Source organism: Lutra lutra, chromosome X, assembly GCF_902655055.1.
Source record: "Lutra lutra chromosome X, mLutLut1.2, whole genome shotgun sequence".
In the NCBI taxonomy this organism is placed as follows: Eukaryota; Metazoa; Chordata; class Mammalia; order Carnivora; family Mustelidae; genus Lutra; species Lutra lutra.
In genome coordinates, this window is record NC_062296.1 from 72,389,086 (window position 1) to 72,401,286 (window position 12,201).

The 12,201-nt window shown below is 37.2% G+C and overlaps 1 protein-coding gene across 1 annotated transcript in view; it reads left to right on the plus strand.

Moving 5' to 3' along the window:
• Positions 1-12,201, plus strand: part of DMD (dystrophin) — a 2,124,834-nt gene that overhangs the window by 1,627,357 nt on the left and 485,276 nt on the right. The window contains 1 exon segment of the mRNA XM_047715765.1: positions 2,365-2,554. Within this exon segment, the coding sequence (XP_047571721.1) occupies positions 2,365-2,554 (190 nt within the window).

Sequence of the window (12,201 nt, forward strand, 5' to 3'; positions counted from 1 at the left end):
CCCCGCTAATAAAATGCACACTATCTAACTCTCTGAGCTTCCCTCTTCCCTGAGAGTTTCCTTTTCATCCTTTTATTCCCCAGAAAGTTGGAGCATGGGAGAAAATATGTCATTGTCCGACCCTGTACTTGTCTTCTGGAATGTGACAGCTTATTTCTATCCCAAATTTGAGGCTGGAGGTGGCGTTCGTCTTAGTGATTTCTGTTGTGCAAGCCAACCTAGAAATACTAGCTTGAACAGGATGAAATTGACGCGTTTGTAGGTCAGAACCGGCTAGGTGACAGCAAGTTAAGCATGCTATCCACCTGAGTGTTGCCTGCCAGATTCGAACACCAAGATTCTCAGTGCTGTGGCGATGCTTCTGAGCTTTGAAATCATACAGAATAAAAAGATTTTAAAAATAACCATTTTGATCTTTGTCCCTCCACTGATAGTTTGCAAACCAGATAAGCAGGGAGTGAGCAGTCCAGGTCAGCCCCTGAACTGTGCAAGGTTGAACTGATTTGCCCAACCCCGGCACCAGGATACCTTTCAGCTATGCAGCAGGAAAGTTTATTTAGGGGCTGATAAATAGCTTCGTGCAGAGCTTCCTATTTTCCAGTAGCTGCATCTTCATAAACCTATTCTCCCCTCCACCAGTTAATGCAGACAGAAGATTTTTATCCAGTATGAGCACCGAAACTACACTGTGGAAGACTGTAGGCTCAGCAAAAACCTCATCCGTGATGAATAAACAGCTCTTCCGGGGGCTTCGCTGCCGCTGGCTCGGCAGGAGCTGTTTATTGCCTGGTTTGCACATCCCATGATAAAGTTGCTGCTGAAATAAATTGCAGTTTTGCATAATTATTGACAATCACATCCTAACAAGCAGTGTGTATCATATTCAAGTGTTCAATTTTTTAAAATCCATTTTTAGCTTATGTTTAATCCCAGAAAGTGTTTGTGTGGTAATAGAAGGCAAATATGGCATTTAAATAGAGTACTAATTTCCTCAATGCAGACAAAAAATTTACCTGAATCTTTTTAGATGGGGCTGTTACTGCCAAAGGCAATCTTCCCTCCAAGCTGTTATTATGTAGATTTTTGCCAAGGGCATATGTGTGTGTACCCACAATATATGAATTATATATATATATATATATATATATATGTTTTATATATATATGTTTTATATATATGTTCCGAAAAAATATGAATAATTTTTTTAGATTTGTGTGTCATTAGGAAATTTGGTTCACCCCTTCTAAAAGATTAGAGGAAGGATCGGGGCACCTGGTTGACTCAGTCAATTAAGTGTATGCCTTCTGCTCCCGTCATGGTCTCAGTGTCCTTGGTACAAGCCCCGAACTGGGCTTCTGGCCCGGGGGGTAAAGGGAATCTCCTCCCTCTGCCTCTCCCCCACATTCATACTTTTTTTTCTCTCTCTCTCAAATAAATAAGACCTTTAAAAAAAGAGAGAGAAAGGGGAATGGCATGTGGGCCAAGCGAACGAGTATGTTTGAGTAACCCTAATATATAACTAACTGTACATGGGAGGCAGTCATCTTGACACACATTATCGTTTTTCATTCTCATCCCAGCGACAGGCATTGCAGATGAGAAACTTCAGACTCAGAGGGGTTAAGTAACTTACCATACTACACAGCTGGTAGAGGATATTGGGATTTGAACTCAGATCTGTCTGTTTTCTTGGCTTTACTTTTTCCATTACACTGAAGTCTTTTCTTTGGGAGACTATTCTCAGTTGTGTGACCATCAGATAATGAAATGTAAAGCAAACACCATAGTTAGGACCATTAGAACACCATAATGTCACACAAAATGGTATCTTGCATAATGGTTTCTGTGAAATATGTCATTTTTCTCCTTGTTAGTCATGTTCTCCTCTATCCTCCAGTCCCCTTCTCTTGTTTCCTCCAGTGTTTAACTTTCTGGTCTAGCTTTGCATTTTCTTGACCTTTTTCCTTGCCTACCTAACCCTGACTTTCTGCCTCAGGTAACACCAAAGATGAACATGGTGTAGGGATTTTGGAACTTTACCTATAAAGATGAGCTTATGCTTTTGCTGCATATGAAAATAAGTTTTCACAATGGGCCAGTAAAAAACTACCAAGTTTTTTTAAAAAGGATTGCTTTTGGAAGTTCATATATAAACTGTACAAAGTCTACACACACACATACACACGCACACACATACACACTATTTTAGTTGTTGTTGCTTTTAAGACGACTTTTAGCTACAACCCACCCCTTTGCTGGTATTACAGTTTCGTCCCTTGATCTTTGCTCTTTTCGGGGGGGAGGGCAGGGTGCACCATTGTGATACCTGAGGAGAGCTGCATCTGGATATTTGTTCCTTTGCAGAGTGAGTGAGCGAGAGGCTGCTCTGGAAGAAACCCACAGATTACTGCAACAGTTCCCCCTGGACCTGGAGAAATTCCTTGCCTGGCTTATGGAAGCTGAAACAACTGCCAATGTCCTGCAGGATGCCACCCATAAGGAAAGGCTCCTAGAAGATTCCAAGGGAGTAAGAGAGCTGATGAAACAATGGCAAGTAAGTGAAGCTATTCTACTTTGCTCTCTTGTGAATCCTGATGAACAATTCACGTGTCTATCCTCATAACTGATATGCTGGGGACAAAGTAAAGTGGTTCTTCTCTATGGCCTGATATGGTGCAGCATGTGGGCAAGAGGGGAAGAATCAGAAGGAGAAGGAAAAGGCATTTAGTATTTCATTTAATGCCCTAGTCTTCGGAATGATACATGTTTTTGACCAGAGAAACCTTGTCCATAAAACCAGAGCTTTGGCCAAGGAGAAACTTTGCTCCAAGAAATAAATTAGGGAGTGGTTTATTAAATGGAAGAAGTTGCCATTTTGGAGTGTTTATTTAATATTTTACAGGGAAAGCATCTGTATGAATTGTCTGTTTTATTTAGCGTTGCTAACTGAATCAGTTTCCCTTCATTACTTTCAAATACATTTTGAAATGTTAATCTGGCATTTTGTAGCTTTCTTCCCAACACTTTCTGTAAAAAGAAAAATGAGATGGCTAAATTTGTCATAGTTAACGATCATACAATATTCAGACAATTGTTTTTCCTGGAAACAAAAATTATTCGTATAAAGTTTCATATGCATAAACAGTGAAAACAGAAGTTTAGGGCAGTTTTGTTTAAATGATGTCTTGGTTCAAGGAGGCTCTTAACTTTATTCTCAGTGCCTGACATAATTTTAAGAACTATTATGGAGTTTTGTTAGGTATAGTTGAGTTTTCTGACTTGATACAGGAACTTTACTAATATCTCAAGTCAACTTTAGAGTATCAAAATAATATGATCAAGCTTTTGGACTTCTTTTTTCTATATACTTAAATTACAATGAGAAAAGGTGATGGTGTATACTAGGTTGAAAAATACTTCCACAATCTGACCATAATAAACAATGTTTCTTCTCCTCGTCCTTTCCTTGTTTCCCTTCTCCTCCTCTTTTTTCTGTTTTCAAAGGATACTTTATTCCACAATGTGTGTTGAGTTTGTTTCATTATTGGAAGTAGCTCATTTAGAGCGATACCTACTTTTATCTTTGTAGATATGTCCCATGGCTCAAGAGTGTAAAAACTATGCAAAGTTAGACTTTTTGGTCACTCTTAGATGAATGGGTAGAAAATGTTCTGCTGTAACTTATTTAACTTACAATATTTCATAAATAAAATTGTATTTCTCCCTTTAAGTACCTATGAAGCCACCTAGAATTTTAATAAATATGTGGGCTCACATATTCTCAGCAGCTGTGGTAGATAAATAATAAAACCTTAAGTCAGTTTTTTAGCAGAATACTTTGAAAAGGAAGAATAATCCAAGAGATAATTTTATAATAAGGATTTAATTAAACATCCTTTTAATTAGTGAACAAGTCTGATTGAAGGCCAAGATACAACCGTGTATCTCCTATATGTTATCTGCATTACTATACAGTGAAAAGTCTGAGAAACTGCAAGATTCTGAATGATAAAAGAAAAAAATTGCCATGTTTTTAAACTATATTTCCTATGGGAGAATGGAGAATAAACTGCATTTTGTGTTTGGATCTCTAATCTCCCTTTCAAAAAGTTGAAAGTTATGCAGAGGACACTTTCTTTTTTTTTTTTCCCCCAGAGGACACTTTCTTAGTTTATGCTATAGTACTCATAAGAAATATTTATTATTAAAAGCCGTATAAAGCTCCCCTAGAGTTCCTGAAAACCTTAGACATATCATCCCCCCCCCTTAACTACAATAGGACTAGCTGAGATCTCAATACTATTTTAAAACAGAGACGATTTTCTCATTCCCTCCATGTTAATACTGGGCTTTCTATAAATTCCAGTTGCCTGAGGTTGAAACTACATTTTATGGATAGAAATGACATTTATAGCCAGCTCTGATTTTCAGTGAGATGACTGGATAACAGTCTTTTGATGAAAGATTTGGAGATGTCATGGAAAATATTTGAAACTACTGAAACTATTGATTATTGTTGTTAATGGCACATTTCAAGTGATAGATTCGAATTAAGGTACTGGGGTTTTAAAGCAACAAATGGAAATGCCAAGCTTGAAAGTAAATATAACCACATATCTTCAGAGATTACATGCAATTTCAGTATTTCAGCTAAATGGAACTCTGCTTTTTTTCCCCCTCTGAAGATATTTTTTTTTAATTTTGAACAAAAGAAACTTTCTATAATATTCATGAAGGAAAAGAGTGTAATAATAGGCCTTTTCACTTTGTTTGAAGAAGCTGGTAGCATTATATTCATTGTTTGATTCATGTTGTAGAGTGAAAATAATTCTTACATATTAAAAAAGGAAACTCCAAATGCCTAGCCAGAGCATCAGCTCTCCCAGCAGATTCCAATGCATCTGTCTTCCCCAAAGCATTGATGTTTTGCTTCGTACAAATGCTGCTGAATGGATACGGGGTGGGGGGGGCAATGTGTGTGAAAACCTTCGAAAATATGTTTTTGCTTAATGACTGTCAATCAATTCTTCTATATATGGAGACCCCCCCAGCTCTTGTTAGAATGAGTATCACTGTTATTTACAGTCTACTTCATAGGATATTTAATTCTCTCAGCAATAATCACAATTCATGGGTTCTATAAGAATACATGTTTTATGAAGCATATGCTTCCTGAATGGAATTAATCTGAGTAATTTCACTCTAAAAGCCATTAAGATTCCTTCCTCATATTAGAAAAAATGCTTATTTAGTTTTCTTACAAAAAGCAAGGGCATTACAGTTGTCCTTACACTTCAGGATGAGGAGATTTTTCTTATAAATAGTGTTATTTCTGACAGTCTAACTGGAATTTTAAAGCCAATATTTTTTTATAGAATATCATATAGAGCCCTGCGAGGTGACAGTCTGAGAATTTTTACATTGCAAATTTATCTTTAAAATGAAGAACTATATTCATAGTTGAATCAGATACCTCCTGTGTCCAAAATATTTCTGCTTTGGGCCCCAGAGAATTAAGATATCCTGGATTCCAAGTTCTAACATAAAACCGTGGGTAACTAACTAAAAATGAGAAGACTCTGTATCTTTGCTAATATTCCATAAGAATTCTGCCAATCTTAACTGGTTGGCTAAGCACCCCTATGAGATCATTGTAATACCAGCTTATAAAGAAGGTGTGTGGTTGTGGATACATGGTGGAGAGAGGTGGTAATAAAGGTGTAATTAAGGGGTGCCTGGGTGGCTCAGTGGGTTTAAGCCTCTGCCTTCAGCTCAGGTCATGATCCCCACGTCCTGGGATGGAGCCCCGCATCGGGCTCTCTGTTCAATGGGGAGCCTGCTTCCCTTCCCCTCTCTCTGCCTGCCTCTCTGCCTAATTGTGATCTCTGTCTGTCAAATAAATAAATAAATTTTTTAAAAAGGTGTAATTAAGATCTTTTTCTCAGCAAGAGAAACTATGAGCAATTAATATTTAAGATTCCTTCCTCTGTGATCTGGATCTTGTCTCAGGCCAGAGCTCTAAACTCAGTTTCTTCTCTAAGCTCATGCATTTCACCCGTATCTCCTTCCCCACCCCCATCATAAAAATTCTCTTCTATTAAAGAAAATATTTCTAGAGAGACTAGTTTGATAAACTTTGAATTATACATCAGCATGCACCTCTAAATTGATTAAGAAAGCTTAGATTCCTAGTACATTATTGAAATTGGAGAGGTATAGATGTGGGACAAAGGATATCCAATGTATGTATATTTGTTGTCCTTGAGGAAGAAAGAAATAAAAAATAAAACAAATAACATTTAAAAAAAAGAAATTGAGGAAGTAGCTTCTTTAGTGTTTCTCACAAAAAAATCTTGGCTTGCTGGTTAATTCCAAAGGAAGAAGGAAGAATACAATCTTAGTAACACGATTAGTATTCTGAATAAATTGGATTGTCATCTTTTTTGGGACATCTAAGAATAGAGAGGTAATCTGAGGATCCCTAATTCTAAGAAAAGGAAACCCTTTGTGTATTCCTTTCTGTTGCTATAATTTGAACTGAATTTTATACTTTTTTTTTAATCTTTCTACTTTGGTTTTTCAAAAATATGAAAGTTAATCATGATATTTTTCTTTTGCCTGGTGATGCTGCCTACTATTTAGGATATGTAAAAAAATATATATATATATACACACACACACATAATTTCCTTAAGAACTTTGACTATACCATGAAATCTGTTGTAAACACCTGTTAACTGCCTAGTGTGTTAGGACTGGCACAAACGTGATTACAGAGATGTTTTTTAAACACAGTTCAGACAAAGTATTGGGTTGTGTAATCAATTTAATGAGCATCAATCCACAATTTTTATTTTTTTACTTTTATTTAATTTTTTAAACCAAAAACTCCCAGTTCATCCATTTCTCCACCTCCTCCCTGCCTCTTGCAACCACCAATCTATTCTCTGCATCTGTGAGCTGATTTTGTTTTGTTTTGTTTTTTAGATTCCACATAAAAGAGAGACCATATAGTATTTGTTTTTCTCTGATTTATTTTACTTAGCATCACAATTTTTAAATAGCAAGGAATGAAATTAGCAGAATAGAATAGGAAATGACAGACTCCATCGCTCTTAAGGAAGGATCAGGGTTTTTTTTTGTGAAACTTTGGTTTCAGCTCTGTACATGTGTGAGGGAGAGGAGGGGAAAGAGAGAGAATGAGAATGTGCATACTGGATATATTCAAAAGCCTCTATAGTAGAATATGACATCTGCCTTTGGAATGCTTATATTCCAGAGGTGAAAATACATATGCCAAGGCAAATTATAGTAGTATGATCAGTGTTAGAGGGCTAGACGGGGTCTAGTGAAAACAGATGATTATGCTTAAGCCTTCCAGAGAGGCCAGGAAACTCACCTAGAACAGTGTTTTCCCATCTACCTAATATATTGGAGGAGCTTTTTTTAATAGATTTATTTATTCATTTCAGAGGGGAGGGGCAATAGGAGAGGGAGAGAGAGAGAGAGAGAGAATCTCTAGCAGACTCCCCACTGAGTGTGGAGCCCAACTCCGGTCTCAATCCTAAGACTCTGAGAACATGACCTGAGCCAAAATCAAGAGTCAGATGCTTAATGAACTGTGCCATCCAAGTGCCTGCGGAGGAGCTTTTAAAAATGCTAATTCCTTGGTTCCAACCTGTAGAGATTCACATGAGATTGATGTCTTGCCCATGATTCTGATGTCTAGACAATGTTGAGAACCTCTGCTCAGAGAACATTAGAAGAAAGGATTAGGGCTTAGCTAGGTATACAGAGTAGAAAAGAAAACTTTTGGCAAAGGCAATAGCATGTTCAAAGTCCTGAGCTTTGTGGGAGTTTGAAAATCTGAAGGTACTTCTGTGTGGCTGGAGTATCGTTGTTATAAGAAGTGAGATCAGAAATGACAGCTGGAGGGGCGCCTGGGTGGCTCAGCGGGTTAAGCCGCTGCCTCCGGCTCAGGTCATGATCTCAGGGTCCTGGGATCGAGCCCCGCATCGGGCTCTCTGCTCAGAAGCCTGCTTCTTCCTCTCTCTCTGCCTGCCTCTCTGCCTACTTGTGATCTCTCTCTGTCAAATGAATAAATAAAATCTTAAAAAAAAAAAAGAAATGACAGCTGGAGCTAAATTATGTAGAAAAACATCAGGATATAGTAAATAGTATATGGGCCTTGTAGGCAGGAAGACCACTTATTCTCCTACTTGTTGCCTAACCTCTAAGTCTAAATCGTTTTTCTCTATTGTGAGTATAACATTCACAGGATTTGTGAAGATTAAATAATAGGATACTGTAAAATTCCCTCTTGAGGGGCAGAGTGTTGAACTCAGAGGGCTCAATATGCATAAGCTGTCTTTCTATCCATTTGGCCACTTACCTTTAAGAGTTGGGACTTTATCTTTAGTCTCTGGGAAGTCACAGTATAGTTTTAGGCAAGGAAATAGATTAACCACTTACACTTTTGAAAGATCACTTTGGTTGTTGAGAGGAGAATGTATTGAAGGATATAAAAACTGTCTAGAAACCATAGTTGGAAAGTTTTTCTGTACTGTTCCAGTAAGAAATAATAATTAAGGTGCTGAGGTTGAACAAATGAAACCAATGTAGGAGCTATTTGGAGCTGAAAGTCAACAGCATCATGTATGTTATGGGGCGCAGAGGTGAGGGAACATCCTGAGGTATGATGAGGAGTCACTGACTGCTTACCACTTGGTGTGACTGAGTGCATTCACGTAGTTGTAGAAATCAAGAGGGCAGCCAGTTGTGGACAGGGAAGTCAAGAATGTGGTCAGTTTGGAGGTGTTTGTGCATTGTGAAGGTGAAATTCTCACCTCCTTTAAACAGTTGTGAATGTGGATCTAAAATTCGGAGTAGATACAGGTTCTAGGTCAAAAATACAAACTTGAAGGACATTAACATGGCAGCCAGAGAAATACGTGATTTTACACATGAATCATGACTTTGTTTTCTCCACAGTCCATTCAGAAATACACATAGAGGTCACCAAAATACCACTTACTCCAGCACAGAATTAGTATTAAGTGATGCCATTTTTTATGTTATTCAAAGGGGCACAGCTATGGGGATGGTTTCAATGGTTTAACCTTTAAAAAAGGCAAAGCAGTAGCAAAGCTGTAGTGTAAAACTCCTACCTTGGAAAAAGTAAAAGTAATTTGAGTAATGAATCCAAGATCTTGAAAAACTTCCCAATGAAGACAGTTTGTTTCTTCTCTTACACAAACATGGCAGATATTATGTTTTCCTTTTATTCTCATGTAGCTAGTATAAAAAGGTCATATGCTTCCAGAGTACTATGAATTGCAGTACGCACAAATAGATTCAGGAGCCCCATGCTTGTCGTCTTATCACATTCAGAACTTTCTCATGTTCTAGGTTTAGCCCCTCAAATTCCTGTAGATCACAGAGATAATCCAAAAAGAAACAATGAAATAATTCAAAGTTTAGAAGAAGGATTCAATGAAGACAAATGTTCAAGACTGGTGTTTTATCTCCTATAGAAAGGAAGACTAACTATAGAAAATAAGAATTCATCTTTGCCCAATGATGGAAACATAATCAGTTTAATGCAATATGAGTATAGTCACTTGGTTATAGGGGTTATGTTACCACAGTCTCTTATGTATGTTAACATGTTAATTGAACATATTGAAAACTTTAGAACCTATTGTTCTGGATATTGCCATTGAAATTACCTGTTATCTAGACTGATACAAGGAAAGCACTAAATTGAATAACTTTGTAATTCAGTTCTAGGATGCTATAATTTTAGATATACAAACTAAAAGGAAGGCCCACAAAGGAAAGAGGATACTGTGAATACTGAAAAGTCAATTTTGATAGCCCCTAATAGCCATTGTCTTTTGTTCCTCACAGAGCTTTTGTGAGGATCTTATAAGGTAATAAATATAAAAGCACATTGAGAAAGCTTTCCTCAAGTGAAAGATCCTTATTAATGTTATGAGTTACCATTAGACAAAAGTCCAACTGAATATATAAAACTAATAATATGTTCTTTAAAATCAATGGATCAAAGTTATATTAATTAATGAGAATAATGATTGCTAAATTTTTCATTTTTTATAACTGATGAAGCACTTTTACTTTCATTTTCTGATATTCTCCCAGAAAACCTCTAGTATTGGTACTCTTATTATTTTTATTTTCAGTTGAGGAGGGTAAAATTAAAGATGTTATAGTAATGTAGCTATTGCTCCTTCCTTGAAAATGAACAAATGTGAGTTTCATCATACCAGATTGGGGGGGAATAGTTAAAAATAAGAGCCTGTGAAGTAAATGTTTAGTTTTCTGAGATGAATAACACAATGTACTCATCCAATTATTAGGATAGATAATGGTAGTAACTCACTTTTTAAAAAGAAATAGTACTCTGTGCTAGGCAATGTATTGGGTGCATTGCCTGCATGATGTACTATCATCTTACCCTTCTTACAGATGAAGAAAAATCAAAGCTTTGAGAGGTTGGGTAACTTCTGCCAAGGTCACACCACTATATACAGAGAATTCAGTTCTTTGAACCTAAATTTGACCTTCTGACCTTCAACTCACCTTACTCCTCTTCTCATTCCTCTAAACTGACTTGGCCTTCCAGGCAAAGATACAACATAACAACATGTAAGTCTCAAAGAATTCACCTAATAGGAATTTGTGGACTAATGGAAACATTCCTACTTCCTAAATATCCTACTTCCTAAATATCCAACTTCCATTTACCTTTTCCAGTCTAGTTTCAACATTGACCTCTCAACTGAAAAACTTCTCTATGAAACCACTGTAACTCCCAAATGCAAAGGCTTTCACCAAGTCTTTCCTGCCCTAGAAATCTCCACATCACTTGTGATTATTGCCCTCCACAGTTTTCGGGGGAATGTCTTGCCTTTTGACTTGCTGGGGTTTTGTGTTCTACTAATTTTCTCCTACCTCTCTACTCATTCGTCTTTCTTTACCTGAGGACCAGTTATGGGCTGTCTTTTCTGCATTCATTAATCTCACTCTCTTCATTCGATGGTCAATAGTTATTAAGTGTCTCTCATGTTGTAGGTATTAGACTAGCAACTGTCCTTCACCCTCCTTTAATCCAATGATTTGAAGATTTTTTTATCTCTTTCCTGTATCAGTCCCATATTTCTTACTGTATGTGGGGCATTTCTTACTCAAATGTATCACAGACATCATAAACTTAATGTGACCCAAATGGGCCATATCTTGGATATCAGGTCTTCACCTCCTGTCCCGCCATTCATCACACCACCATCTTTTCTGTCAGATTTTAAACCACATAGTCCTTCATACATCTCTTCACTTGTTGCCCAACTTTCTAGTTCATTTTCTAGATAATTTTATGCACCCCCAAATCCTTTGCACCCAATGCTTTCTTTCCAGTTTCTTAACCACTACTCAAATTCATGCTCCTAGGATTGATCACGGCTCTCCATTCCTTTCTGCCATCTGAGTGGGTACAGTCCAGCTTGCAGATTGCCATTTCAAAGGAAGCTTCCTAAGGTGTATCTTGGATTATATATGGATTAGAAATTCTGTGCAGGGAGGGATTTTATCTACCTTATTCCCTTGTAGATTCCCATTGCCCAAGACAATGCCCAGCACGTGATAGGTGCTCAATAAATATTTGTCAAATGAAAGAATACATGGTTCTCCTGTTCAAACACCTTTTAGGACTTCTCAAACCCTTCAGAATATTCTGCACATGCCTTTACCTCGCCCTCCAGAATGGGCTCCCAATCTTAATTTCTAATCTTATATATTTTCTTCTCCATGTACCCTCAACTCCTACTAAAATGCACAGCTAGCTAGACTCCTTTGCTTCTTTTGATGACCTTGTTTCTTGCCTTGGAATTCCTTTTCCTCATCTCAATCTACCCTGATACTACCTACTTGTCAAAGAAAGCCATATTGAAACCCTCCCTTCTTCTATTAGGCCCCCAGGTGGAAGACATCTTGCCCCCCTTTCCATTTCCACAGGTATTTCTCTGCACTTTATTTTTTTAGTCCAATTTTATTTATTTTTTATTATGTTCAGTTACCCACTGTATAGTACATATTACTTTTTGATGTAGTGTTCAATGATTCATTAGTTAAGTATAATACCCATTGTTCAATGTAGTATGTGCCTTCCTCAATACCCATCAC